The 27,985-nt window shown below is 30.9% G+C and overlaps 1 protein-coding gene across 5 annotated transcripts in view; it reads right to left on the bottom strand.

The window, feature by feature from the left end:
* Positions 1 to 27,985, bottom strand: part of LOC139489492 (DNA-dependent protein kinase catalytic subunit-like) — an 89,714-nt gene that overhangs the window by 46,247 nt on the left and 15,482 nt on the right. For 4 of the 5 annotated variants that reach the window (XM_071275936.1, XM_071275935.1, XM_071275938.1 and 1 more), the window contains 40 exons: positions 27,544 to 27,627; positions 26,832 to 26,907; positions 25,693 to 25,797; positions 25,051 to 25,170; positions 24,600 to 24,756; positions 22,705 to 22,817; positions 21,998 to 22,190; positions 21,092 to 21,303; positions 20,736 to 20,843; positions 20,311 to 20,409; positions 18,298 to 18,425; positions 17,875 to 17,969; positions 17,411 to 17,513; positions 16,953 to 17,077; positions 15,691 to 15,760; positions 15,021 to 15,214; positions 14,535 to 14,679; positions 14,155 to 14,233; positions 13,662 to 13,784; positions 13,020 to 13,114; positions 11,968 to 12,136; positions 11,462 to 11,569; positions 10,249 to 10,496; positions 9,187 to 9,322; positions 8,689 to 8,778; positions 7,926 to 7,990; positions 7,480 to 7,582; positions 7,046 to 7,173; positions 6,463 to 6,667; positions 6,058 to 6,239; positions 5,643 to 5,811; positions 5,381 to 5,446; positions 4,795 to 4,983; positions 3,858 to 3,935; positions 3,360 to 3,494; positions 2,808 to 2,924; positions 2,315 to 2,458; positions 1,330 to 1,481; positions 633 to 752; positions 140 to 373 (listed from right to left, as the gene is read on the bottom strand). In XM_071275936.1, the coding sequence (XP_071132037.1) occupies positions 140 to 373; positions 633 to 752; positions 1,330 to 1,481; positions 2,315 to 2,458; positions 2,808 to 2,924; positions 3,360 to 3,494; positions 3,858 to 3,935; positions 4,795 to 4,983; positions 5,381 to 5,446; positions 5,643 to 5,811; positions 6,058 to 6,239; positions 6,463 to 6,667; positions 7,046 to 7,173; positions 7,480 to 7,582; positions 7,926 to 7,990; positions 8,689 to 8,778; positions 9,187 to 9,322; positions 10,249 to 10,496; positions 11,462 to 11,569; positions 11,968 to 12,136; positions 13,020 to 13,114; positions 13,662 to 13,784; positions 14,155 to 14,233; positions 14,535 to 14,679; positions 15,021 to 15,214; positions 15,691 to 15,760; positions 16,953 to 17,077; positions 17,411 to 17,513; positions 17,875 to 17,969; positions 18,298 to 18,425; positions 20,311 to 20,409; positions 20,736 to 20,843; positions 21,092 to 21,303; positions 21,998 to 22,190; positions 22,705 to 22,817; positions 24,600 to 24,756; positions 25,051 to 25,170; positions 25,693 to 25,797; positions 26,832 to 26,907; positions 27,544 to 27,627 (5,262 nt within the window). Of the gene's footprint in view, positions 1 to 139; positions 374 to 632; positions 753 to 1,329; positions 1,482 to 2,314; positions 2,459 to 2,807; positions 2,925 to 3,359; positions 3,495 to 3,857; positions 3,936 to 4,794; positions 4,984 to 5,380; positions 5,447 to 5,642; positions 5,812 to 6,057; positions 6,240 to 6,462; positions 6,668 to 7,045; positions 7,174 to 7,479; positions 7,583 to 7,925; positions 7,991 to 8,688; positions 8,779 to 9,186; positions 9,323 to 10,248; positions 10,497 to 11,461; positions 11,570 to 11,967; positions 12,137 to 13,019; positions 13,115 to 13,661; positions 13,785 to 14,154; positions 14,234 to 14,534; positions 14,680 to 15,020; positions 15,215 to 15,690; positions 15,761 to 16,952; positions 17,078 to 17,410; positions 17,514 to 17,874; positions 17,970 to 18,297; positions 18,426 to 20,310; positions 20,410 to 20,735; positions 20,844 to 21,091; positions 21,304 to 21,997; positions 22,191 to 22,704; positions 22,818 to 23,365; positions 23,383 to 24,599; positions 24,757 to 25,050; positions 25,171 to 25,692; positions 25,798 to 26,831; positions 26,908 to 27,543; positions 27,628 to 27,985 lie in introns of those variants that run through there. The other variant, XM_071275939.1, reaches the window with a different exon arrangement.

Raw genomic sequence — 27,985 nt, forward strand, 5'->3', positions numbered from 1 at the left:
CTATAAAAGACAAATATAATTAATAAGCACTACAAGGGAGAACAAAGATAAGAATACAAATTTTGATTTCAATCTATAAGGATGATCTCAAGCCATTCCAAGTGGCACCAGTTATGTTACTCATGACAAGAAGAATTACCTATCAGCTATGGTAACATAATGTTTATGCATCTTGTGTACACAGATGATAAAATTATCTGGTTTGGCCACCTGGATACTGAGTAAAGTTTTAGTTGCATGATCATGTAAGAAACCTTCAGTCTCTCGTTCTTTCTCTGCCAAGTATTTTAGTATCAACCCAACAACTTCTGCTGCAGCACTGTATACTATCTTGTAATGGTTGGTCATTTGGTGGGTCACGACCCCAAAAAATCTGAAAAGGAATAAAAAAAGAAAAGTAAATGTATAATCATATATTCAAGTTTAGATTCAATCCAATATAATTTCTGGTGTCATTATATGGAAACCCCTTGTCTGCACAATTCTAATACCAAGTATTTAGCTTTTCCATATTATTCTTGTAAACAAAATTTACTAATAAACAGACTGGTAAAAAATTGAATACCCTTGCTTCTTCAGTGTTGGATATAATTCATATACAAAATAAATACAATAAGGACAATATAACTAGCCTTTCTCTGTCAACTGGTGCTGTTGGTCCATAGGGAGGGAGCTGACAAGACAGGACCACACCCAAAACTTGTATACCTCTGCCATCATTATCACCTCCTTTCAGCAATTCATAAACTGAACTGAAAATATATAAAATTACTGTGGACTCATATATTTTTGGGGGTAGATTGTGGATATTATGGATATGAGATTTCATGAATCTCAGCATAAACAGGATATTGAAATTTTTTAATTCGTTGAATATTTGAATTTGTGGTTCTCCTTTAACAATGAAACCTATGAAAAATTGGTATACAACAAATAATTATGAATCCACAGTGGGTTTTTTTTGGTGCACTGTAAATTATGTTCCAGTCTCTGTAGGAATCAGGCAATTCATAAGAATGCCGAAAATAAACCTACTGAACAAAAAATCCTATTTCAGTCATCTTCAGTTAGAAATGACAGTTCCTTCTATTTTGTGTGTCTGGTAGTTCAAGATATCGTTGAAATATTTTTAGGAAACAAATTATAGCAATTTACGGAATTATCTCCCCTTAATTTTAAATTTCTAGTTCATTTCAATTAAATTATATACCAGAACAGAAAAAGGAAAGGAATGTTAAATTCATGCATCATTATAAGGATTACATTTTTTACAATAAAGTTTATAAAGGGAGTTGATTAGAATATGAAAAGCTAATCTATTCCTCTTACTTATAAGGAATTTCCACTCTATCTTTCCAGCATTGAAGTGTGGTTTTGAGAAGATCTAAATTACTTTTAAACACTTGTTTCGTCTCATGATAGACATTTTTCATCAGGAAATCAACAACTCTGGACGCCATGGCTTTCTCCTCTGGTGTATCCTGCAATATAATCAATAAGCATTTATTGGTAAAAGTGTTTCCATTGTAATGATTTACTTATTCTCAGCAATATTCTACAAAAGACCAGATCTTTGTATAGATAGACAGGCGATAGACCAGACCTTACAACTCAAATGTAACTTAAATCTATTTTGAAGTGATATAATTAGCTTGCATTTATACCTTTTGTTTTTAAATTAAAATTAAGGGGAACATGCCCACATCTATAAGTCTTTATCATTTTATTGTTCTTCAGGTAATGTAATTCTCAAGTTTATCTTCATTGCTCTCGAGATCAAACATTATATAAAATTTTAGTGACACTTTATTGACCAGAATGTGATCAAATAAAATAAATAGTTCCAACTATAAAGGGTTGACTGGAACTTCATTATTATTTTGAATTTATAACGGGTTATTGCATTTTCCATTTCCAAAAAAGCCAAAGAATTAGACAATCTAGTAATTTTAGTAAATCAAATCATCATTATTTAAATGTGAATGTTTATTCAACCTATTTTAGGTTTATTGGTGACTATCATGTCTTTGCAAATTCACTATATAGATATAAGAAGATGTGGTATGAGTGCCAATGAGACAACTCTCTCATCTAAATCACAATTTGTAAAAGTTAACCATGATATGTCAAAGTCCGGTCTTCAACAAGGATCCTTGGCTCACACCAAACAGCAAGCTATAAAGGGTGCCAAAAATGACTACGGTAGTGTAAAACCAATATGTCAACTTACTGGCACTGCATGAAACCTTTTTGTAGGTGATTATGGTTCACCTATTTACCTTTCTGATAATTAAAAGTAAAGCAGACTAGATACCTGAGGTATGGCTACTTTGTTCCATGACAACATTGTTACCATGACATCCACAAGGAACACATTGATTCCATTGTCTCCATAGGTACCGCCTAGTAACAGCTGACAAAGGGGACGTAACCAATGTCGTGCAAATGGTTTGAAAATCTGGAAATTTGAAATGATTAAAAATAACAAGGTCAATGACATAAAATTATTTGTCTTAGACTGGAAAAGAAATTGGAAAATTGTATATTTTTAATAAAAGGGACTTCTTAAAATCTAACTAAAACAACATTACAAAACTGTATCTGGTAACTGGAACCTAATCATTGCTTCTTTTAATATGATGGGGTTTTCTCAGGTTAAAATAGGTCCATAAATTTTTTTAAACTGTAAACATAATGATTATACACTAATGTCCATGCAACTCTTGAAATATTCATTTTTTTTAATATTAATTATTTGTTAAAATAAAATACTGAATTTCTTTGTTTCAGGGTCAGTATTGACTTACAGAAGAAGTATTAATGATGAGTTTTGTAAGATACAGTTTTACATTCCTGGTAGTTCTGGGATTCTTTAGTTTTTCCATTATATTTTTCATCCACTGTGGCAGTTCTGGAACTACTCCCTATTATAGAATATTCAAATGAATAATTATAATACTTTAAAACAGGACTGAAAAAAATCTTTTGATCCAAAACTTTATTTAAAATAACTTCATTAAAAGAATTGTCTAAAATTTCATGATTCAATAAATAGCTATACCATTAGCACATAATTTCAACCATGCCCATTAATTCAATCATTCAATTTCTATAGCTCAAGAGGAACAAAACTGAAAATAGCCAAACACTGAAAGTAAAATAGCTCATACTGGTTGTTAAATTGTTTAATAAGATTTTGGTAAAGACAACTTGAGCTTTTGCAAGATTTAACATGAAATATTGCTGGTATTTTAATGAATTAAGTGAATGTTTGAGAAGAGCAATATTTACACATGCATTTAATTTTACAATTAAAATTGGACAGCTACATTTGTTAGAGAAGAGCCAATTTAACTTACTACTTCAACCTTAGGTATGATACTGGATTGTTGCATATGTTTAAGAAGCGCTATAGATGGAGCCATACACTCGTGCTGATTAAGTTCATCCATGTCCAGTTCTACATAGTCTTCCTCTACTATAACACCTTTGTCCTGTGTAATAAGGCATTTGTTTTTAATGACATTTTAATTGTCAAATGTTATCCAGAAAAGTAAGAAAGCATAGGCTTTACTTTTCGAAAAGTTATCCTTATTATTTGTTGACACATTTAATATTTAGATTTTTTGAGATAGGAACATGAATTTTTAGTTTTTTCATTGATAAGAAACTTGTCTGAAGGAAATGTGACCCATTTTTTCCCTGATCTTCCAAATGAAAAAAGTTTTTTTAGAGTAAAATTTGGGAATCAATGAACATTTTCTATTAAATAGAAACAGGAACTTCCACACTGAGAAACTGAAGGGCTATAACCCTTGCAAAGATTACGTATTGGAGAAATATTGTCAATAACTTACTTCCTGGTCATCGTCTGGTTCTGTGCTGGATTTCTTTACAAGAGTTGGTTTTCTGTTCTTATCTTTGTCTGCTAAAAACTGTAAAATATGATAATAAGAAAAATTTTTTAGAAGTCAGATTTATTTTATATCACATTAAAAACCAAGTTTTAAACTTTGAGCTCTTTTGAGAAGTATCACTATACATATAATTTTATTGTTTAACAATTTTTGTGAATTTTTTTTTGGCTTTCATTCACATATCCCCACCGATTCAAAACTTCAATAGAAGGTCTAACTCATAGTGAAGTTTACTAATGGGTATGACAACCCTGTTTTATCAGTGAAAATTCTTAGTACTCATCCTCATAATAAAATTTACCAAACAAAATCTCATATGCTTGATTTGATCTTACAAAGAATTCATTTTATAACATAAAGGTCCATATCTATTTTATAGGATTTTAAAAAGCTGTCTATAAAAGTGTTTCTTTTATTCTTCGTCAATTTATCCCTTTCTGCACCCATTGTATAAATTAATCAACGTGTGGTTCGTTTGATCTCATTTCTTCATTGTTTAAAATCCGATTATGACGTCGAATATTCTTGTTTACCTCTGAATTTCCTTTTTTGACGGCATGAAAAAAGGCGACCATGCCTGATGACGTCACATAGAAAGAACACACCTTCTTGCAGATCAGTTGCAAAGAAGCAATAAGTTTGCCTGTGTATTGTTTGAAAATCATTAGAGAAACAGATTCCACCACCAAATCTCGTGTAATATGATATTTATCAACTCTCGACAGTTAAAAATTTTAAATATTTAAAACGCTCGGCAAGCCTCACGTTTTAAATTAAAAAATTTAACTGGCTCGAGTAGATAAATATCGTATCACACTCGATGCAGTGGTAGAATCTATATTTATCAGTACAAAGTGTTTATCAGTACAAGACTTACTTGAGAAGCCCCTGAAGCAGAGAAGTCATATTGGTTAATGTCCTCATGTAAACTACTATCACCAAGATACATAGAAGCCAGGTTAAAGGAAGATGAATATTCCATATCTTCTTCATCTCCATCTTTTTCCCTCTTTTCTTTCACTTCATTCCTTATTGATACAAATTTCTTCTTTCTCTCATATGGAGCCTAACAATACAAAGAAGGCAATAAGTATAAGTTTTAACATTTTACTGTGAGGATTGGTTAATACTTTAATAGTTACATTTAAGTACCTTCTTATGAGTAAACTTGCAATTCTCCTTATAAAATCCAGGTACATTTAAAACCTTTAGTTAGAAAGAAAGCCTGCTTGAAAATAGTATCTTTGTTACTATTAACAAAGGCATAAATATCAAGAATCAAGCTTAGGAAGTTAAATGCAACTTGAAGAAGGAAATTAAAGACAAATGAGCGAATCATAAGCTGCGAAACTTTAATTACATTAGGTAAACAATATTCTAAATTTTTTAACATAACTTAGCTCAAATAACAAAACTGATCATGATCGATCATATCACAATACATATACACTGATTGAACTCACCTTAATCTCTATAGGGAAATTGTATTCCTTTTCTTTGTCTAAAAGGTTGTCATATAAGAACTGTCTCTGAAAGATAAAACAATCAGTATATATGAAAAGGGATGACCCACCATCGGCTTTCTATCTAAAACATAAAAAAAAACATCCCACAAGTACATTTCACATCTATAAATCTATAATAAATGACTGGTTTGCTTTGTTCGATTTTCTGGAAATTTTATTTTGGTTTTGTTACCTCAAAAAATTATTCATAAACTCTAACCTTGGCTTCATTTTCTCCAAACAGGAAGACAGCATAAAACTTTGCATCAGTCTGTGTACATGAGACTACAGATATTAGAAGATTATATGCTGCACAGTGGTATTCTCTTCTCAAGTCTAACAGAGTTGCTTCCCCTGTCATATCTTCACTCTTGGCATCATGTGCACACCTGTTACAAAGAAATGACAAAATTAAACTAGATATCAGTGTTTGTGTACATGTTAATGAGAAATTATTTAAGGTGTATTATGACACCATATTTTTACAAAGAAAAACTCTTCATATTAGAAGTTAAAGAAAACAAAAAATTCAAATTTGCGTAGGCTAACATCATTTATTTTTTTACCATACAGGATTGTCTAAATGGCACAATACAGACACAAAAAGTTTATATGATATCATGTTAAGTGAATACCTCATAACAATTTGTGTCATTTCTTTCCCAGTGTCCACTTTGGCATCTTTCACTTGACAGAATGTTCTGTTGATTTCAGAAGTTTTGTTGAACACCTGATCTTTTGACATTCTTGAATATAGAACTTCAAACATTTCAAAACAACAAAGTCTAGAAATCAGCCATCCATCCATGTCTTTACTCTGTTATTGAAAAATTAAATTGACTATTTGTTTAACTTTAAACCTCATCGTCCTGGAGTTAAATTAGAATACCTATTGGCATGTTTTAATTTCATATTTAGGCATTTTCACATGTAAGCATCTTAATCTTTCTGATGTTAAATATTTTTTAACGAAATAATACTTCGAAAATAAAACCATATTACAATCTACATATAATATACATATATCAATATAATAATACCTTTGGTTTGGCTTCCACAATACTTCTTAGTTTCTCCATATTTGCCACAAAGAACTGACTCAATGTTGGTATTTGTACTAATCGTAACATGGTAACCAGAACTTTGTCTACGGTAGCTCGTCTTATTTCTCCAGGGTAAAGACCTTCTTCACAGAAAATCTTGTATGGTACATTTAATGCTGATTTCTGTTTATCTCCTGGTAATCTGAAGTAAACAAATTAACAACATGTATAGCTCTTCATTGGTATAAATGATCTGTGGAACAACTGCTTTCTTCACGTCGTTCTATAGGTCAAATCCATAAGAGCTTGTTCCGGATTCTAAGAGGGTCCTTTTTTCTAAGATAATCAAATATGTCTATTCAGTGGTGGAGCAACAAATTACAATGATTTGTGAAAACATTGTTGGTTTGTGACTATTTTCTTAATCTTAGGATTAACAGTTAGGGACTCAATAGAAAGGGACAGGTACTAAATTTCATGGTTTGAGTAAAATGCAAAATGCATGAAAATTGGTACTTCAAAACTTTTGCACTTTCACCATGCTTACAGTGGACAGGTAAACTGTGAAAGAAAATAATACCTTTTAATAAATTTGCTGAGTGATGCAACAATCTTGTCCTCGTAAACATGAACCTTCTCTCTACAGAATATACTGATTATGACTTCCAATAGCATCAAACTTCCTGATAACTCCAATGCACTCAGTATCTAACAAAATATAATATATATTTACAATTTGAAAATCTAATGTCTAAATCAAAAGATACTATCCCAAGCATTTTTATTTAAAGTAGGCCAAATTTTTCATAACATATTTTGTAATTTTCATTTCTGTCCAATAACTGGTTCTTTTAGAAGGAAATGTGACCTTTCTTAAATAATTTTAAAATTATCTATATCAACTATTTCATGAATTAAATTTGCATGGTCCACAATTGTATCATGTTAAAGAAACTCTGTGAAAATTCCATTGAAATCTATCAAGTGGTTAAGTTACAAAATGCTTCTACCAACCCTATCTAATGTTGACGTGTAGGTCTGATATTGAGGACTTTCCTTTTCAAACTCTGTACTTTTTAGAGGGAAATTGTCTGCTATAAGTCTGTCAAGACTAGCCCTGCAAAAAAAATGTTACACTGAAGAAAAAAAAATAAGAGATTAATAAATATTACATTAATAACTTATAACTTTATAACTTTACATTGATACATTTTTTCTTCTTTTTGAAAGGTAACCCAGCACTAGTTTCTAAACATTTACACAAAAATTATATACAAAAAAAAAGCATTTATATTTGAGTGTTAAATCTTTTCCTTGCATGCCTTCAATTAGAATATATATGAATTGTCAAAGTGTTTCAACTAAAATTCAATCTAATTTGTAAAGTTATTTAAACTGTTTTTCACAATGCCTATACTTCAAACACATAATATGATATAAAATCTGGACAACAAACTTACTTCAATTTCTTCTCATGAGGATTTGGTAGTAAAGCAAAGAATGCTAATAACTCTAACACTCGACACTGAAAATAAATGTTTCAAATACAATACAAGTAACTGTCAATTGAGACACTGAATTTCCAAAGGGAAATAACTCAAATTATAAAACATGCTACTGAACAATAGAAATTAAAATATTTTACCAAGAACCATTTTACACATATTTCAAGAACATTTATAGGGTTAAAAAAAAACTGCACATTTTTTGCTGGTAGCCAAGGTTGCATGGGAATCTTGGATATTATCTTGGACTTAGGAACAGGTTTGTAAAGGTTAATTCATATTTTTTTAAAACAAGTATCTTCTAAGTCTCCCATCATATTATACATAATACTATAAAATGTACAGGAAAAAGATAAGTTTCATTATTATATAATTACATTAGATATGTTTTATTCTGATTGGCTAACTGCACGTCACATGTTATTCCTTAAGCAATTGCATTACTCAATAAAAACCTATCATTCATGATAACACATGGTCCCACAATAAAGTGCACAGGTGAATTACATTAAAAAATTATTGTTTTCATGACCATAGCTAAAAAATGTAATTATAAGTATTGAATGCTTCTTTTTGTAACTTCATAGGGTTGTAAAAGCGTTGACTGTGCGCACATTTTTAGCTTCCGCACTTCATACAAAATGTACTTCGGTCAACGCTTTTACACCCCAATGAAGTTACAAAAAGAAACATTCAATTCTTAAATATATTATCTTACTTTGAAATCTAAGTTTGCTTTATTTGTCAGCAGAGTTTGATACATCATAAACACTTGATCAAACGCTTGATGTGCTGGTGATGATGCTATCTGTAAAAGAAAGAAAATATATGTAGTCTGTGAAAGTTTTTATTTCGATTATAAAAAAAACTATCTGTTTTTACTATTAATATGAATCATACATTAATATTTTGTTAATAACCTAGCTTTAAAATATTACCCTTTCAGTAAGAATGTTCTTCGATAATTTATGTTCGTTATTCTGGTATAGAGTTAAAATAAGTTCTTTCAGGACAAGCATTCTATACCCTGATACTCAGTAGTGCTGTTGTTTATGTATGTATTCAAATTATTAATAAACAGTATGATTCTTAACACTTTATGATTTAAGAGCAAACATGTTGTCTTATTGCCCATGTTGAATGAGTGTCAAGTCAAAGGTCCTTGTGTAATACAAAACAACAGAACAATTCTCCAAATAACTACAATAAATCTTACCTTGCTATCAATTAGGATTAATTTGGATAAAACAAGCAAAGCCATACTCTGAAGATCTAAACTGGCTTTGTCTCCCCACCAACTAGATAGTTTTCCCCACTGCTCTAGGACAGAGTTTACAATGGCAGCACTCTCACTGAAAACATATTATATATACTGAGAAAAGTTAAAAAAAATGTTTCAAATGATTTGTAGCATATGTTGGTCAACTGTTGTTTGCAAATTTAAATCAAGGGAAGATCTTATTATTATCAAAAGAATTTTCAGTGACATTATTTAAAAAAATGTGTGTTCAAGTTACACTGATAAATCAATATCTGCTTGCTTTCATAATATTTTAAGCTGTGCAAACAGATCTCTATATTTTAGTGCTAAATCACATTATTTGAACCTGAGGATAATTGACAGCTACAGGATCTCCTAAGACCAGGATTATTAAACATCACAAGAGTCATTTACTATACAAAATGATAGAAATGAACAATTATCATAGTAGCGCTCACAATTATCCTACCAGTTCTAACTAGATGGACAAGCTCATAAAGCGATACACAGGTTCAATTTATTTTCAAAATTTTATTTTCAATTATCTCCCCTTTTAGATTTCTGACAAGAATTCTTTTGCTTTATGGGAATTTTCCACATGTATACTAGGAGTACATTGACACTAATGATACTCCGACTACAGGCTAATGGGTGGATGAACAAACAAGGAGACTTTTTATACACTCCACTGCCTACATATTTCATGTTTTGTTATATACAAATAAGGAGATGTGGCATAATTGACAATGAGACAACCCTCCACCAAAGTTAAAATAAAGAAGATGCAAGCCATTATAGGCAACTTTCAGGAATTAATACTATGTAGTCAGCTATAAAAGGACCTGACATGAAAAATATGAAACAATTCAATTGAGAAAATTGTTTTTTTAGGGGGGAGACAGGGTTTCATTTTATTATTTTGTATTTGTTCTGTTGCAATTTTTGAGTTTCTAATAGCCTACATGCATAATCAGGCAATACTTTATAATGGTGCATTATATTTTGGTGAAGTTTTACCTCTTCCGTAACTGTTTATCTCTAGTCACATGATCTATGACACTGACCAATACACTACTGACTCTACGACTATTGGACTCAGCTTTCTGTGCTAGCAGTGGACAAAAGTTCTTTGATTCTTTGGCAATTTGAGTACATATAGTTGACTTAAACGTTGAGAAAATCAAGTCACCATAGAAATGCTGAAGACCTTTACTGGATCCTGACACTAATGTTGTATCAAGAATGGCATCAGTCAGAATCTGGGTCTTAAAAATATAATAAACAAATTATCAGTTTGTCATATCTTAATGCAAGCTTGTCATTACAAGAAGATTTCCATTGAAAAAAGAACCAAAAGGTGCATTATATCAATAGTGTTTTTAGGACAAACTAACTTGTGATACATTTACAATTGAAACTTACTAAAACTAGATGTGTCAAAGCGACACAAATGGCCCGTCCCAAAAACTCGAAAAAATCTGCAATTTCAATATAAACACATGTGGACACAAACATGATGGTAGTCTCACATATCAAAAATCAGCTCAAAATTTGGAGGCGTATAGAAAAAAAATCTGCATAACTGTGAATTTCAACAATTTCTCAAAGTCCAAAGCCCGTAATTTTGGCTAAAATTAGTGGAGCTGAATGAAACTTAAACTTGATCTGTAACTCATCATGGTTAACTCACATACCAAACATCAGCCCAATATCTGAAGGTGTTTAGGAAAAAACTCTGTATAATGGTTTGTTGCGGAATGACAGAATTACAGAATTTCGGACAAGGGTAAAACTATATGGCACCAACAACTTCGTTGCGGGGCCATAAAAAGCATGCTTAAACATTAAAACACTTCAGCATCAGCTTGAATCTATACATGGCTGTATTTAAAAACATTTTCAACTAAGGTAAACAAGCTTCAATTCAAAGATGTAAAGTAGTTTCTATGACCCTTTACATAGGTTTTGTCTAACATAAATGCAAGACAAGTACACTGTGGTCATGTGTTCAGCTGAGAAATTACGAAATTATGTTGTTCCAAGTCTTATACTTACCATTCACTGGACAGCTGTTATTGTACTTAAAGTAGAGTTCAAATTCTCTAGCCCTCTTTAATAATCTTGTGTAACAAAAATATAATATTTCCTCCTCAATCCATAGAAGAATCCCCTCTATATTATATTATTTATTTACATAGTATTATTTTACCATATGCATATGACAACTTACTGGTAGACCAAGCAGAAATGATAATTCCAGTATAATATTACAGGCAGATTTCACAGCTGGGGTCAGACTAACAGCTGATAATATTCCATCTTTTTCTACTGTCATTCCCTAAAAATAAAGTACAGGTTTAATCTTTCATATCTAGGATTTTGGATTTTAAAAAACTTGTTAGTTGCAAAAGAATGACTTCTTTAATAGGGCAATTTCAGGAAACATAGAACACAAACCATGCCATCAAAATTTAAATGTATTTTTTTATTTCTTGAAAAACCTATCCATTGCAAACATTTCTGAATTAACAGTATCCATTAGTTTATGATATTTGACATATCTGATATATTTTCAACATAGTTTCTCCAAAATAAAAATCATAGTGAGTCAAAAGTTTAAGTTGCAGAATGTTGTTGTAACAGACAAAAGAAAATATAGATAGACAAATGACAAAAGCGATTATTAATTCCAAAACAAAACTTCAAAATAGAGATATACATCAGATATCAATGTACCTTATAAACATTGTTGAAGAGTTGTTTAGCCATGTTGACTGGACTGGAAGAACTATCTGGTAACATGCTTGTTTTAAATAGTTGTCCATATCCTCTCAGTAGTTGTTCAAAGTTAAACAGGTCTATTTCTGGACTAGTTAAAGAGACTGGTAAAACACTCAACAAATCTCTGTAAAATAAAAACTTAGGACTATAATTAATGGAAAATATATAACATATCCAGACTTGCTTTCTATGTGCTATAAAATTAGACTCATTGAAATAGTATTGTAAATTCAGAAATTATTGTGAGATTTTTATCAATGTGAATAATACAATTGGGTGAGTATTGTATTAATAAGAACTCTCTGTCTGGTATCTGATGCATATATCTGTACACAGATTTTCTCTGTGTGGTATCTGATGCATATATCTGTACACAGATTTTCTCTGTGTGGTATCTGATGCATATATCTGTACACAGATTTTCTCTGTCTGGTATCTGATGCATATATCTGTACACAGATTTTCTCTGTCTGGTATCTGATGTATATATCTGTACACAGATTTTCTCTGTCTGGTATCTGATGCATATATCTGTACACAGATTTTCTCTGTCTGGTATCTGATGCATATATCTGTACACAGATTTTCTCTGTCTGGTATCTGATGCATATATCTGTACACAGATTTTCTCTGTCTGGTATCTGATGCATATATCTGTACACAGATTTTCCCAAAATCTCAAAAATTAATTGTTGTCCTTTCTTCGAAGATTGTAATAAATAATTTCTTAATTAACAGTAGTTTTTTTTTAACGGACAACATAACTGATTTCTCTAACTAGTATCAATTTCAACAACCTATGTACTGACTCTCTACAAAGGCAAAATGTATATGTAAAAGATAGCCTCTTTTCAGAAATATAAACCTTTAACACAATTACACCATGTCAAATTAAAATATGGAAATTTTTTTGAAGCACCATATCTGAGCTCTTATCAATTTTGATGAAAACAAATACTGCAAATCTAGTTTAACAATGAACAGAAAAAAAATGTATTTATGCATACTTGTCTCCATGTAGGACCTGTTTAAATCCTTTCTGTATATTGGTCATTACATCTTTAGGTAGAAATCTTGACATGACAACTAACAGCTGTTCTGTCTAATATAAAATAAAAGCTTAATAATTATTTCTACTTTTATAGGTTCATTATTTTTTTAGTTTGAAAACCTTGTTGTGAAATTCAGTTTTTAATTGCATAAGTAAAAATTGCAGGACCTGATATAATGGACAAAATATTATAACTTTTGTAATTCACCTAATCGCTATTTGTCTGCCATAAGGGGACATCACAAAGTTCCCGTATTTTTTTTAAGTCATGATAGAAAATATCTGATGCCACAATGGAAAAGTAATTGTTGTATGACATAAATAGTTCAACAGATGCAGATTCTCAGGTCAAGTGGCACAGATTTCTGAATAGCGATAAGGTCTATACCCCATCTATGCAGACTTAATATAGAAACTTCAACCTCAAACTGGTCTAGAAGGTCTCATGGTAGCATGCTTGTCATCAGTGTGGGATTTTGCCACATAATATTGAAAAATAAAATTTTACTTTAAATAATGTAGCACTTTGATAGAACTGTAATGAGCATAAATTTATTGACCACCATTATATTTCTACCTTCAAAATTGTAAAACATACCTCATTTGGTAGATTTTTCATAATCTCCACATCTCCCAGGTTAAATCCTACTCCTGATGGTTGTATTACACAGGTACATATCATTGTCCACAGGCTGTTGGACCATAATTCTTTGGGAGCTACCTGTAAAAATTTGTATTACATGTACTAGCCTATTTTTAAAAAATAAAAATCCAAATTTCATAAGACAGAATTAAATATCAAAATTATCATTAAATGAGCTGACAGCAAGGTTTGGTATATACAGGAAAAGTGACTTTCATCTAGACCTATATTTATTTTTTAGGGTTATTGGTTTTAGTTATTTTCTTTTATTTAATTTCAGGAAAGGCAAAGAAAAACAAACAGGTATTTGTTTAATCACTTTCTAATACAACCTAAACAGTAAGAAAATACTACATTTAAATCCCTGTAATAGCATGGAAAAACTTAATTCATTGTATAGAATGCAAATTTGATGAAAGTGATAATCTAGAAATGACATTAAGCTTACCTTGAATGTTTCTTTCTGGAAGTTAGCTATCATTACTGTTAGCAAGTTCAATATCCTTACTAGAACTGTACACTTAGATCTGAAATCATTGCAATTGGCTTTATTTGGTAGAAAATTGCCTATTTGAAAGTACTTTTTTTTTTAAATCTCATTTGGAAAAACCAAACTGTTTATGAAAAGATTCAACACTTAACCATTATCATTTTTCATACTTCTTTTTTTAAGCTACCAAGTCTAATAAACAAACAAACTTTCAAAGCATTCTACTGTTCAACATCTTTCCTTTCAAGATTTTTTTTTCTTAGAAAATACAAATACACAGATTGAGTAACGCCACTTATCCCTAATATAACAAACAAAAGATGCATTGTTTAATTTACCTATTGAATACATCAATTTCCTTCGGTGTATAGAACTCTTCAAATATATCAAATTGTCTTGAAAGGTCCCTAATATCTGTCAAAGCAATGTTTTCCACAAAATATTGAATGGTTTCCAACACTTTAGACATGGCAATCCCATCACCTGTAATTAAATTCATACCATGCTCTTTTGAACAAACTGCATATATAACAAGATTATTATTGCATCGTGGGGCATCACAATACAACTACAAATATTACACATCAATGTTATCTGTTATAATTCTGAGGTAAAATCTTCTTCTAACCATTAAAAATATTCCAAAAAGTTTTTTATGAACGAGTTACACTGTTGACACAAGGTCAATCTGTATGAACAACATTATTGAACAATTGGTTCTTACTGTCACATGATATCAGCATTGTGACATAGGAAATGTACAGATTTGAAAGTTATTTATCATAATTAGGTTCAACACATTCCTTCTTTAATGTACTACCTACCTGAAAATATCTCTGTTGGTGTGAGGAGTTTTTCTCCAAATAACCAAACATAACAATCTAAAGGAGCCAGGAATATATCAAACCATTGTACTGCATTATCTACTGAGAACTTGGTATCATAGGCTAACATGGTGGGGGACTGTAACAAACATAACGGTGTTCTCTTTGGGTCAGGGTTACCTCCCCCTTCAAACCTTCAATGAAATACAATAATTCTCTTCACATTTATTCTTGCCATATTATAACTGTCTTTTTTCTTTAATTGCTTAATTTCATTTACAAACAAGAATTTAGCATAAATAAACTATTGACGAAGAGATTTGTTTTCCATATGTGTATTCTTCTAGTGAGGTTTCAGGAATCTGGGTTGAAAGCTGTAGGTTGAGTTGATTACACAAATTAGGTACCTACTTTTATGAGACCTACCACCCAACCGCCCCTAATTTGCCTGCAAATTATCACCATACTATAAGCCAGATTAAGACTTTGCCACCCCAGATGATTAAAATGGTGATTAAATTTCTGCAAGTCATAAAACACATCATCAGATTCATGAAATGTCTTCAACTCAGAATTGTGCACCATCTTTAAATCATATAGATCAAGAATGGCTGGATAAAAAAAAAAAATCTTTCTAAAACAAAATCTTAAAAGCTTTATAAAATCTTACATGTTTATAAAGTAGACTTGTTTTTTATGCTTCAGAAAAGTCTGGAAGTAATGTATTGGTGACTTTATCCCTGAAATAAAATACTTTAAATATTATCTATTACACAAAATCATTTTTCATCTTTAAATTGGGATATGCACATTTTAAATTTATGGTCATGAATTTTAATTTGCAAACAAATATATTAAAGGCTGTTCACAAAAAGGGGCTGTTTTCTGCTATTTGGTCAGGTTGTTATCTCTTAGACAAATTCCTTTTTCAATTCTCAATTCTGTATCCCACCATTATCATTTGAACACCAATACGGTGCCATTTGTATCTGAAATTCAACATAGAATTGTAGTATTACCTCAAAGGTGATATTAACAGATACCTTATATCTTTAATCAGGGTTATCTAACAACTGTAGAACATATTCTCTTTTTTGTGTCAATTCTAATTAGACAATATACGTATAGTGTCTTTAAATATGAAATTTATTTGTATGAGGCTTAGAAACGGGAAAATGCGAGGTTCTACCGAGCATTTTCCCGTTTCGTGACGAATACAAATAAATTTCATATTTCAAGACACTATACGTATATTGTTTTTATACTGAAATCGATAAAAAAAATAAAAAAATAATAAAAATATGAAACAAATATTATTAAAAAAAAGTGTTAGGAATTTCCCCCTTGGGGTACCATTTTGGGGGTATTTCCCTATGACGGTAGTCTAGGCGGTAAGCATTGACAATTTAAGGAATAAGAAAGGGAAAATGAATTTAATTAATAACATTTGATAAACATGGTATATAAATTACCAATTTGAAGACATAACAGGTTTAAATTCATAAAAGTTTGACCATTGTTACTCCACGTTGTCATGGTTGTGACGTGACGTTGTAAGTAGGCGGGGCTTATAGGTGAGTTGAGGTCATTGACGTATAAAGCTAACGTTTATACGTATAGCTTTATCTGTATAGTAAAATAGCTGATTGCAGTATAATACAATTTATACAAGTAATATTACAGTAATCTTTTAAGCCTTACACTTTTGATCTCACTATTTACCTTTCCCCCTATTATCAATAAATAAATCTGATCGGGTTTTATTATCCTCATAAAGTTGAAGTACACAATACACAAATGTTTATTTTTTGCACTAGCTTCATGAAAAATTACACAAATACAGAAATGACGTAATAATAATTCTATTTTACAATAAAGTGATAATACATAAAACTTGAATCCTTGATAGTTCTATATAGTGATCTAATTTACCTTCTACAAGGGGACATAACTGATGAACAAGTTTCATACACATGTGCCTACACTCTGTATGAGGAGCTCCACATCTTCGCAATAACCATCGGACACCAATGTCTAATTTTGGTGTTGACCAGGCTCTGGAGATTGAAATTAACATCTTATTATATCTCTAAACAATAAGACTTAAAAAAATAATATTAGCTATCCTTTCAATGCATTATAACTCTGAAAAAGATGTACATTAAATGTCAGGAAAATTTAAACACTTATGAATAGAAGCAGAATTTATCCATGGAACACACTACCCCTGCCTTAATAATGTCAGTTATTTCTGAGGACTTGAGTTTATTAGAAGACGTAGGCAGTAACTCATGATATTTTACAAGGGTTTGATTTCAAATCAATGTCCAAATTTAAAACTCATATAAAAAAGTTCAGATGTTTGATAAAAGCTATAAGAAAATACACACTTAGGCTCCTTTCTTTTAGGATTTTCTTTTCTCAGTATATCAGCTTTCACTGTGATAATCCTCTCCAGATGTTCTAATGTTTTCTTACACTGCTCCTGGGTGCCTAAAACAAAAACAAGGACTTTAATAAACAAGATTTAGGGTGGGGCCAAATAGTCTCCATGGAAAAGAATTCTTACAAATGCTGATACTATCATTGAATTAACATTAGTGGTTCCCATAAACTGACCTTATCAAAAATTAATGCATGTTCAATAAGCAAGTTTCAAAGTCAATGGACCATGACTGAGGGGTGGGGCCATTTTCTCCCTGGAAATTAGAAGTGGTTATACTTATACAACTGCATACAAGTTTTATGTTAAAGGAAAATTTTTATAAAACTAATCAACAGAAGAAGGTGGTCAGGTGACAAAAGGTTCACTCTAGCTCATTATTTAGCTAAACAAAATTAAAAGTTTGCATACCTAGTGATTTATCATCAGTGTGAGCTATAGCCAAACTCTCAACAAAATGTACCAAAATATCAAATGCAAATAGATCTACCAAAGAGGCCTCTTCCCTGAAAATACATTCAGAAAATAATTAACAGTTATTGCATATCTTTATTTAGAATTTAGAATATAGTTATTGATTAAATGAATAATACGTCCATTGGCTGCAAATGCAAAATCTTAGCAGTTGTAAAAATAAGGGGCATTGTATTGCCCAAAAGAATGACACTTTAAAATTTTATACAATTGCTGTGAGAATTTATTTTCTATACATTTTAGATAAAAAGTTTAAACAAGATAATTCATGGTAGACTAAACAATTTTCATATTATATGATAAATTCATGTAGTTATAGAAAATGTACATGAGATTTTTAAATTTCTGTAAAATACCTACCTGAATATAGTATAGATACTGTTAAATGCCAGAGAGGCCCCAAGTCTCTTGAAGGCTCCTGGATGAAGTGAATAACTGTATAGTCTCTTTAACACAGATTTGATATTCAAAGGACTCTTTTCCAAAACCTGTATTTACATATTTAATGTCAATTTGTATATTATAAAAAGAAACACAGTTCCATCAAAATATTATTATAAAGACGAAGAAACAAGAAAAATAAGAATATCTTCAATGAGTATTTTTAATAATTAAAATCTGAACATATGACAATAATCAAAGCGCTTGTAGCAAAGCACAGAAGGGTTAAGATTGTGTTAATTTATTAGTGGAAAGTAAAATAAAATATTGCATTGTCATTAAAGCATTGGGTGTAGTAGATTCAACTATAATTCTAAACAATGGGAGATAACTCCAATTTTTAAAAATGACTGTGACAATGACATCATTTATATTTTTAGAACAGATATTACATTCCTGCACCTTGCAAAAGTTATGTTATTTTCTTGACAGATGTATCATCTTTTTGAGACTTGAGTATCTCAGCTTATATTACATTGATGAATGTCTGGAAATCTTCATGGATAGGAAGTATAGAATGTTATGATCAATGCACTATATTTTGTGTATCAAAAAGGTAGTGATAAGCCTTGGAAGACATAGATATCAAGTCAGTAACATAGGGTTTTGATTACATTCTATGCAATCTTTACCCAAAAAATTAAAGTACCTTAAACATATGTCAGACATAGTAATGAAGTCACAGCAACCTCAAAACATACATTAAAATAGTTATCAAAATAAATCTAAAGGTATGATAAAGTTCCTTGATATTGCAAGAGTTTTCATTTACTCGATAAGTATTAAAATAATAAACACTAATTGAAAAACTACCAAACACATTGGATTCAGAACAATACATTTACCTTAGGTGATGTCTGTTTTATGGACCGTTTGACAAACCTTAGGTGGTGTCTGTTTTATGGACCATTTGACTCACCTTAGGTGGTGTCTGTTTTATGGACAGTTTGACTAACCTTAGGTGGTGTCTGTTTTATGGACCGTTTGACTAACCTTAGGTGGTGTCTGTTTTATGGACCATTTGACTAACCTTAGGTGGTGTCTGTTTTTATTAGGCGTCTGTTTAATGGACCATTTGACTAACCTTAGGTGGTGTCTGTTTTATGGACCATTTGACTAACCTTAGGTGGTGTCTGTTTTATGCACCATTTGACTAACCTTAGGTGGTGTCTGTTTTTATTAGGCGTCTGTTTAATGGACCATTTGACTAACCTTAGGTGGTGTATGTTTTATGGACCATTTGACTAACCTTAGGTGGTGTCTATTTTATGGACCATTTGACTAATCTTAGATGATGTCTGTTTTATGGACTATTTACCTTAGGTGGTGTCTGTTTTATGGACCATCTACCTTAGGTGATGTCTGTTTTATGGACCATTTGACTAACCTTAGGTGGTGTCTGTTTAATGGACCATTTAACTAACCTTGTGTCTGTTTAATGGACCATTTGACTAACCTTAGGTGGTGTCTGTTTAATGGACCATTTAACTAACCTTGAGTCTGTTTTATGGACCATTTGACTAACCTTAGGTGGTGTCTGTTTTATGGACCATTTGACTAACCTTAGGTGGTGTCTGTTTTATGGACCATTGGACTTACCTTAGGTGGTGTCTGTTTTATGGACCATTTGACTAACCTTAGGTGGTGTCTGTTTTATGGACCATTTGACTAACCTTAGGTGGTGTCTGTTTTATGGACCATTTGACTAACCTTAGGTGGTGTCTGTTTTATGGACCATTGGACTAACCTTAGGTGGTGTCTGTTTTATGGACCATTGGACTTACCTTAGGTGGTGTCTGTTTTATGGACCATTGGACTAACCTTAGGTGGTGTCTGTTTTATGGACCATTGGACTTACCTTAGGTGGTGTCTGTTTTATGGACCATTTGACTAACCTTAGGTGGTGTCTGTTTTATGGACCATTTGACTAACCTTAGGTGGTGTCTGTTTTATGGACCATTTGACAAACTCCTTGAGACAAACAGCACAGAAATCCCTCAGTGATGTATCTGTTGACTGGATAATTCCATCCTGTAAAATCAACATTTCTGATTAATGTTACTGGTCCTAGAATCTGATACCAAATGAGGAATTATGGTCACATATTTTAGTTGAGAGACATGTTTCAACTATTTAATTAAGATAAAGAATATAAAAGAAGCCTTTATCAAACTGATATAAATCTCAGTAATTCTAAATTTCACACACCTTCACAAAATGTCTTCTTAAACAAAGAAATACAACTGCTATAATTTATGAAATACCAAATCAGAGATATAAAGGTTTTCTTTAGTAATGGCATATTTTTCTTTATATCATAACTATGATCATCAAAATAATACTTGTTTCTAACATACATAAATAGAATCCAGTAGTGTCATGGTTTCCTCACTCTCTGCCTTCTTATTGTTTGTGAACCAATGAATTATTTGCATAATCAGAGGCTCAAATAGCTGCTTAGCAACCTATAACAAATAATGTAAATGGTTAAATATTTCGATTTTTCTTTTCTAATATTTGAAGACTCATAGAATAATAATATATGTGAAATGAAGAATTTTGCTTTGTGCACATGCTCATTTAATATACTACATTTGTGTAGTTTCACTGAAATCCATCAAACAATACTGGAGGATACAAAGTACACAAACAGAAGGTTACATATAGAATGACTCCTTTGTAACATATTAGCATCAATGAAACATGCATGTACCTGTTCAACATCACAAGCCAGCTGTAAAAGAGAAGGAAACATCTTTTTGTAAAGAGGAGCCATAGAAAATCTTTCCTGACCACGCCCTAACTGTGATGCCCCTCTCCCTAAACAGAATAAGACGAGGGAGTGAAGTAATTCACAGGCTGCTACTTTGGTTTGTCTGTCACTTGATGTCGTAGCTAGCTCTACAATCCTTGGTAAAAAGGAATCTGAAATAAAATAACAAATAGTGTAACAAAGTATATCTTATGGCAATGACAGTGACGAGTTGTTTTTATTTACTTATTATAGGAAAGTTTTACCATTAGACTTCTCAAGAGACTTTGTATACACTTTGAATACTGTAAACCAACTTATTTTCGTGGATATTTTATTTCACTATAGCCCTTTCTATCCGTTTTCATGATTTTCATATTTACTTGAAGTAGTTGGATCTAATTTGTACATATTCATGACGATTTATATTTGTGTTACTTTTCTACTCGTGAAAATAAACTTGTTTACAGTACATATTTTTGTCATATTTGTCATTTTATGTAAAACCTTTATTGGGAACACCTGTTAATTTAGGGATAGAACTTCAATTAACAAAGACAGAGATATCGTCTTGTTATAGGGACAAATGAACTTATTTGGTTGTTTGTGACTCAAAAATTCTACATTGGTCAACTCCAACACATGACATTTCATATCTAAAAATTATCAATAATCCTTGGTTCGATAGCTTGCTCGTGAACAATTACCATCTAACATGTCTAAGATAAATATTTCGATACTTTTCAAGTTTCATTATTTACGAATTCAATAATCTATTGCAAATCAACCAGTTTTTACAGTAATATTGTATATAATCAAATATTCATGTCATATCTATTTCACAAAATACATTAACCTGAACCTTACCTAGATAAATTGTAGGTTTCATATCCATGAAAGGCATATCAAACTTAAGATGTTTATGTGTGTCCCATGAGATAGCTTGTTCAGTAATATCCTCCTGTGCTGTAGCCAACAGATTGTAGTTCACACAGCCACCCAGGCTCCCAAGATACTTTATAATACGGTACTTTACTTGCGATAATCCGGACTGGTAACTCTGTTAACATAGAAAATAATAAATGTACAAAAACATCACAGTGATATCAAGGTATTAAACAACATTGACTCTTTTTTAGTTTTATTCGGTAATCTGCAATGCTAGTGACACATATCAAGACAAATATTCATTTATGCATACAGATAAGTCATAATCTGCACAAAGTCATGAAAGAGAAAAGGGGGACAACATTATGGCTAAGTAAGACAGTTGGAACATCAAAGACATGACACAGTCTGTAAACATTTTCAACAAACTGAATCAACTTGACCATTTAGAGTGAATAGCAGATCTATATTAAGGAACTCTGATGGGAAAACAAAATCATATCAACAGGGATACATGCAGATATAACTTTGACTGCTTCAAAAACAAATATATAGACATTTCTCAAATGTATTAGACACTATTTTTATCAGAAACTTTAAAAATAATATGACATTTTTAATTTACACATGATTTGTATATTGCTACTGTTGTTTAAGAAAAATGTACTCGTTTTAATATAAATTACCTCTTCATTAGATTTCCTTTGTGTAACCAGTCTGACTGTCATTTTCTTTCTCTTACTGTTGGGTTTCTTTGCTGTCAGGTTCAATACACTGTCTGCTGATCCTTGATCTGATCCTAAACAAAAAAAATATTTCTAAACCTCATGGTAAAGTTACTTGGAAAAGCAAATTTGTTTAAATAAGACAAGAGAAACTTGAAATTGCTATGCAAAAATTACCATAAATTTAGTTATAGAATAAGTCATATCCTATGACATCTATTTTTCTGCTCAAATTCAATGATTTAAGTTTTTTCTGCAAAAAGGAAGTAGAACATCAAAGGAACTTGAATCAATGGATAAAGCTCAGTGATATATATATATATATCAATGTTATGACCTTGGTAGAGAAATATGCAACAGAAATACATAACAGACTGTCAAAACAGATGGACAGGCAGAGATAAACAAGTATCTTCTAAGAGAGCAGGGATATAATTAAACAAACTAGATATACCTTAGAAATACCATGAAGATTAATATTGTTATGATGCAACTTTGAAATAAATTGCCTTTGATGAGTCAGCATTCTAAAAGGATTAGTAAAACATAAGTCTTTAGAATACGAACTCTGTAATTGTGTTTTAAAATTTCTTAACTACTAGAGAAACAATATTATATTTACCTTGATCAGCAGTTCTCAGATAGAGAAACAATATTATATTTACCTTGATCAGCAGTTCTCAGATAGAGAAACAATATTATATTTACCTTGATCAGCAGTTCTCAGATAGAGAAACAATATTATATTTACCTTGATCAGCAGTTCTCAGATAGAGAAACAATATTATATTTACCTTGATCAGCAGTTCTCAGATAGAGAAACAATATTATATTTACCTTGATCAGCAGTTCTGAGATAGAGAAACAATATTATATTTACCTTGATCAGCAGTTCTGAGATAGAGAAACAATATTATATTTACCTTGATCAGCAGTTCTCAGATAGAGAAACAATATTATATTTACCTTGATCACCAGTTCTAAGATAGAGAAACAATATTATATTTACCTTGATCAGCAGTTCTCAGATAGAGAAACAATATTATATTTACCTTGATCAGCAGTTCTGAGATAGAGAAACAATATTATATTTACCTTGATCAGCAGTTCTGAGATAGAGAAACAATATTATATTTACCTTGATCAGCAGTTCTCAGATAGAGAAACAATATTATATTTACCTTGATCAGCAGTTCTCAGATAGAGAAACAATATTATATTTACCTTGATCAGCAGTTCTCAGATAGAGAAACAATATTATATTTACCTTGATCAGCAGTTCTCAGATAGAGAAACAATATTATATTTACCTTGATCAGCAGTTCTCAGATAAACAATATTATATTTACCTTGATCAGCAGTTCTCAGATAGAGAAACAATATTATATTTACCTTGATCAGCAGTTCTCAGATAGAGAAACAATATTATATTTACCTTGATCAGCAGTTCTCAGATAGAGAAACAATATTATATTTACCTTGATCAGCAGTTCTCAGATAGAGAAACAATATTATATTTACCTTGATCAGCAGTTCTACTAAGAGAAACAATATTATATTTACCTTGATCAGCAGTTCTCAGATAGAGAAACAATATTATATTTACCTTGATCAGCAGTTCTCAGATAAACAATATTATATTTACCTTGATCAGCAGTTCTCAGATAGAGAAACAATATTATATTTACCTTGATCAGCAGTTCTCAGATAAACAATATTATATTTACCTTGATCAGCAGTTCTCAGATAGAGAAACAATATTATATTTACCTTGATCAGCAGTTCTCAGATAGAGAAACAATATTATATTTACCTTGATCAGCAGTTCTGAGATAGAGAAACAATATTATATTTACCTTGATCAGCAGTTCTCAGATAGCTATCTAAGTATGGCAATATTTTGTGGTAATGTGGAGACAGTATACTTGGTGGTAATGTGGCTGACCAATACTCTAAAGCATCTAATGCCACCATAGATAAGGGGAGATAACTTAAACCTATTGTCAAAGTAGCCTGAAAAATAGGTTTTCTAGTTATAAAAACTTTTACAATACAATAAGAACAATAAATAACTCAATTTTAATTTGAAGTATAGAAATTATAGTTAAGAAATGAAACATGACAGTTTATTGTTTTTTTAATGATTTGATGTAAATGTATGACTGCCCATTTTTATGTATTACAGCAGTACACAGATGCAGAAAATAGCAGTTTGTAAGATCATAGAAAATATCTTAATTGACCAAAACAGAAATTTTAATACATAATGTGATGACCCTTATCAAAAATTAAACTACAGTCACAAACCTGTATTGCTGGGACAACTTCTGACATTTCTTCCGTGATAATTTCTTTAGGTAATGCCAATATCATGGTCAAACAAGAAGCTAGTAAATCATCTCTGTATTGTTTCATTCTCACTAATACCTGAAACAAACAACATAAGGCTTTGACATAAACCAGAAATAAATTTAGAAGGGTGTCAAAACACTCAGCATACTACACTCCCCTTCATGCATCTACTTTTACTGATTGTACAATATAAAAACCATAAAACAATTCTAACGGGAGGTGCTTTCCTAACCCTTTTCAATCACTAAGATGAACATGTCTTTAAAAATTAGCAGTCTAAAGTAACAAAAATTAACCAACAATTATAAATCTGGTTTCTAAATTAGATATAATTGATTGATTAATTGATGGCAAACCATCATCTAGGAGCCAATATTACAAGCGTGTCCTGGATTACAACATTTCAATGTGATATGAATATTTCCTGGTTTGAACTGGAAAAAGAACAGGCTCTGTCATAATTTTAATGTGCCAGCTCCATATATACAAGTCCCCAAGACTGTTCACCTCAGAATACTTTAATATGTAAATGTAATGTGTAATTTTAATTTTTCATTTTCTAATCTACCAACAGACAATAATTAAGTAATTTCTTGCCTCTTTAGAGAACTTTGATACTAAGAGAAAACAAGGATGTGTCTGTTGTGATGTCACTATTCCCTCATCAACTTCCATGGAATTATCTGGGTCTTTAACAATATCCTGTAAAAAAAGTGGCAATTTAGAATATCATTATTCTGTTCTGTAAATTGAGGCTGATTTATTTTCACTATGAATCATATGGCATTTAAACAATATTGGAACTGAAATTTGATTGGAAACAACATATTTTTACCCAAATCAAATAGGACAGTGAAGGTTTGTTTGGTAAAATATCCATCTTTTAAGGTCTTAGGTTAGATGAGTTTACTTGATAATAATGTCTTAATGGAAATGATTGCTTGGAAATAAAACCAAATTTATTTTCATGCTTTAAACCTGCAAAGCTGTAACATATATTCAAAGGCCTACTTTCAATATAACTACTGATGTAGAAATTTTAAAGCATCTTTATCATTTTAAAACACCCAATATGGAAATCATGAATAAATGTATTAAGTCAAAGTTATCTACTTTTTTTGTACTGCAGAAATTCTAAACTTCAAATTATCAATTATTTAAGACTTTCATCCTGGACATAATGTTTACCAATACGAAGAAAATAACTTAATTTTCAGCTAGAACCAATAATTCTAATTAAAACTACACATTATCAGTAAAAAACAAGAATGTGTCCATAGTACACGGATGCCCCACTCCCACTATCATTTTTTATGTTCAGTGGACCGTGAAATTGGGCTCAAAACTTTAATTTGGAATTAAAATTAGAAAGATCATATCATAGGGAACATGTGTACTAAGTTTCAAGTTGATGTAACTTTAACTTCATCAAAAACTACCTTGACCAAAAACTTTAACCTGAACTTTGCACTATCATTTTCTATGTTCAGTGGACCATGAAATTGTTGTCAAAACTATAATTTGGCATTAAAATTAGAAAGATCATATCATGGGGAACATGTGTATTAAGTTTCAAGTTGATTGGACTTCAGCTTCATCAAAAACTACCTCGACCAAAAACTTTAACCGGATGGACGAACGGAGGCACAGACCAGAAAACATAATGCCCCTCTACTATCGTAGGTGGGGCATAAAAATTGTATAAAAGTCTTTAAATAATCTGTATACTTCTTTACCTCAAAAAACTTTATTTTGTTGGCAATTTTCATGGCAACTGCAATTAACTTGTAAAATCCACTGACTAAAGAATTCCTGAAAAGAATCAATTATCTTCATTAAAATTACATCCATATCTCAAGTAAATTTGTGCAACAAGAGATTTTTAAAAGTGATTGCTACGATTTCTTAAAACTTCAGTAAATTATTGGCCTATTTAATGATTAAGAATATAATTAAGAATAGGTCACTGATGAGTCACAGTTAATATAAAAGTGAATTGTTTGTCCTGCCATGGATGTAATAATGATTTCCTGCCATCTGGGTCCAGCTTTATGTTTCTATTGGTGATATCTTTTATCATATTTTATTCTTGTTCTTTGGAAGCATTGAAATGTATTTTTGACATGCTTTGTAAATCTATCACATCCTACAGTGGTGGAATTTGTTTGATTTGGAGGGTAGAAACCCTTTAATAATTTAACTCTGTCAAAATAAAGCTATTCTGTATAATCCTGCCAAGGCTTTTTGACAATTCTCTATATCTATGTTTTATCACAACCAATCTAACAGATATAAATCCTACAAACTATAATAGTTATATGAAAGTAATAAAATAATAATTTCACAGTTTACATTTTCCAGCTGCTGACAAATATTTTTTCCATAAAAAGATTTAAAAAAATTTAAACATAGATCACAATTTGTGTGTGTGTATAAAATAGAACTTACTCAGTTGATTTGAGTACAATGGTATGACAGAAAGTAAACATCCATTTCTCAAACAAATTGTAGTTATACTGTGGTAATAATTCTCTGCAAAAGAAGTTCAAAGTGTCGCAAATTTATAAAGAAGTAAGAAAACATATCAATTGAAAACATCAAAGATAATTAAGGTAAAATATGATATGAGCATCTTTTTATTATTGTATAAATTTAACAGGTTGTACATACAGAGCTACAGGTGAAGATGGTGCTCTAAAAATAATAATTAAGACTGTTGACAGCAACTGAAGCAATCATTAATTAAGTTTTAATATTCTCTTTCTTTCTAATGTGGTCAACTTATGTCAAAATTTCAATATCTAAAAGCTGCAAATCTTAGCACAACCTATATGCCAATTAAAGCTACCTACAGAAATCTACCATGTGAATGAAAACATAAAAATTTTAA

Source organism: Mytilus edulis, chromosome 9, assembly GCF_963676685.1.
Source record: "Mytilus edulis chromosome 9, xbMytEdul2.2, whole genome shotgun sequence".
Lineage (NCBI taxonomy): Eukaryota > Metazoa > Mollusca > Bivalvia > Mytilida > Mytilidae > Mytilus > Mytilus edulis.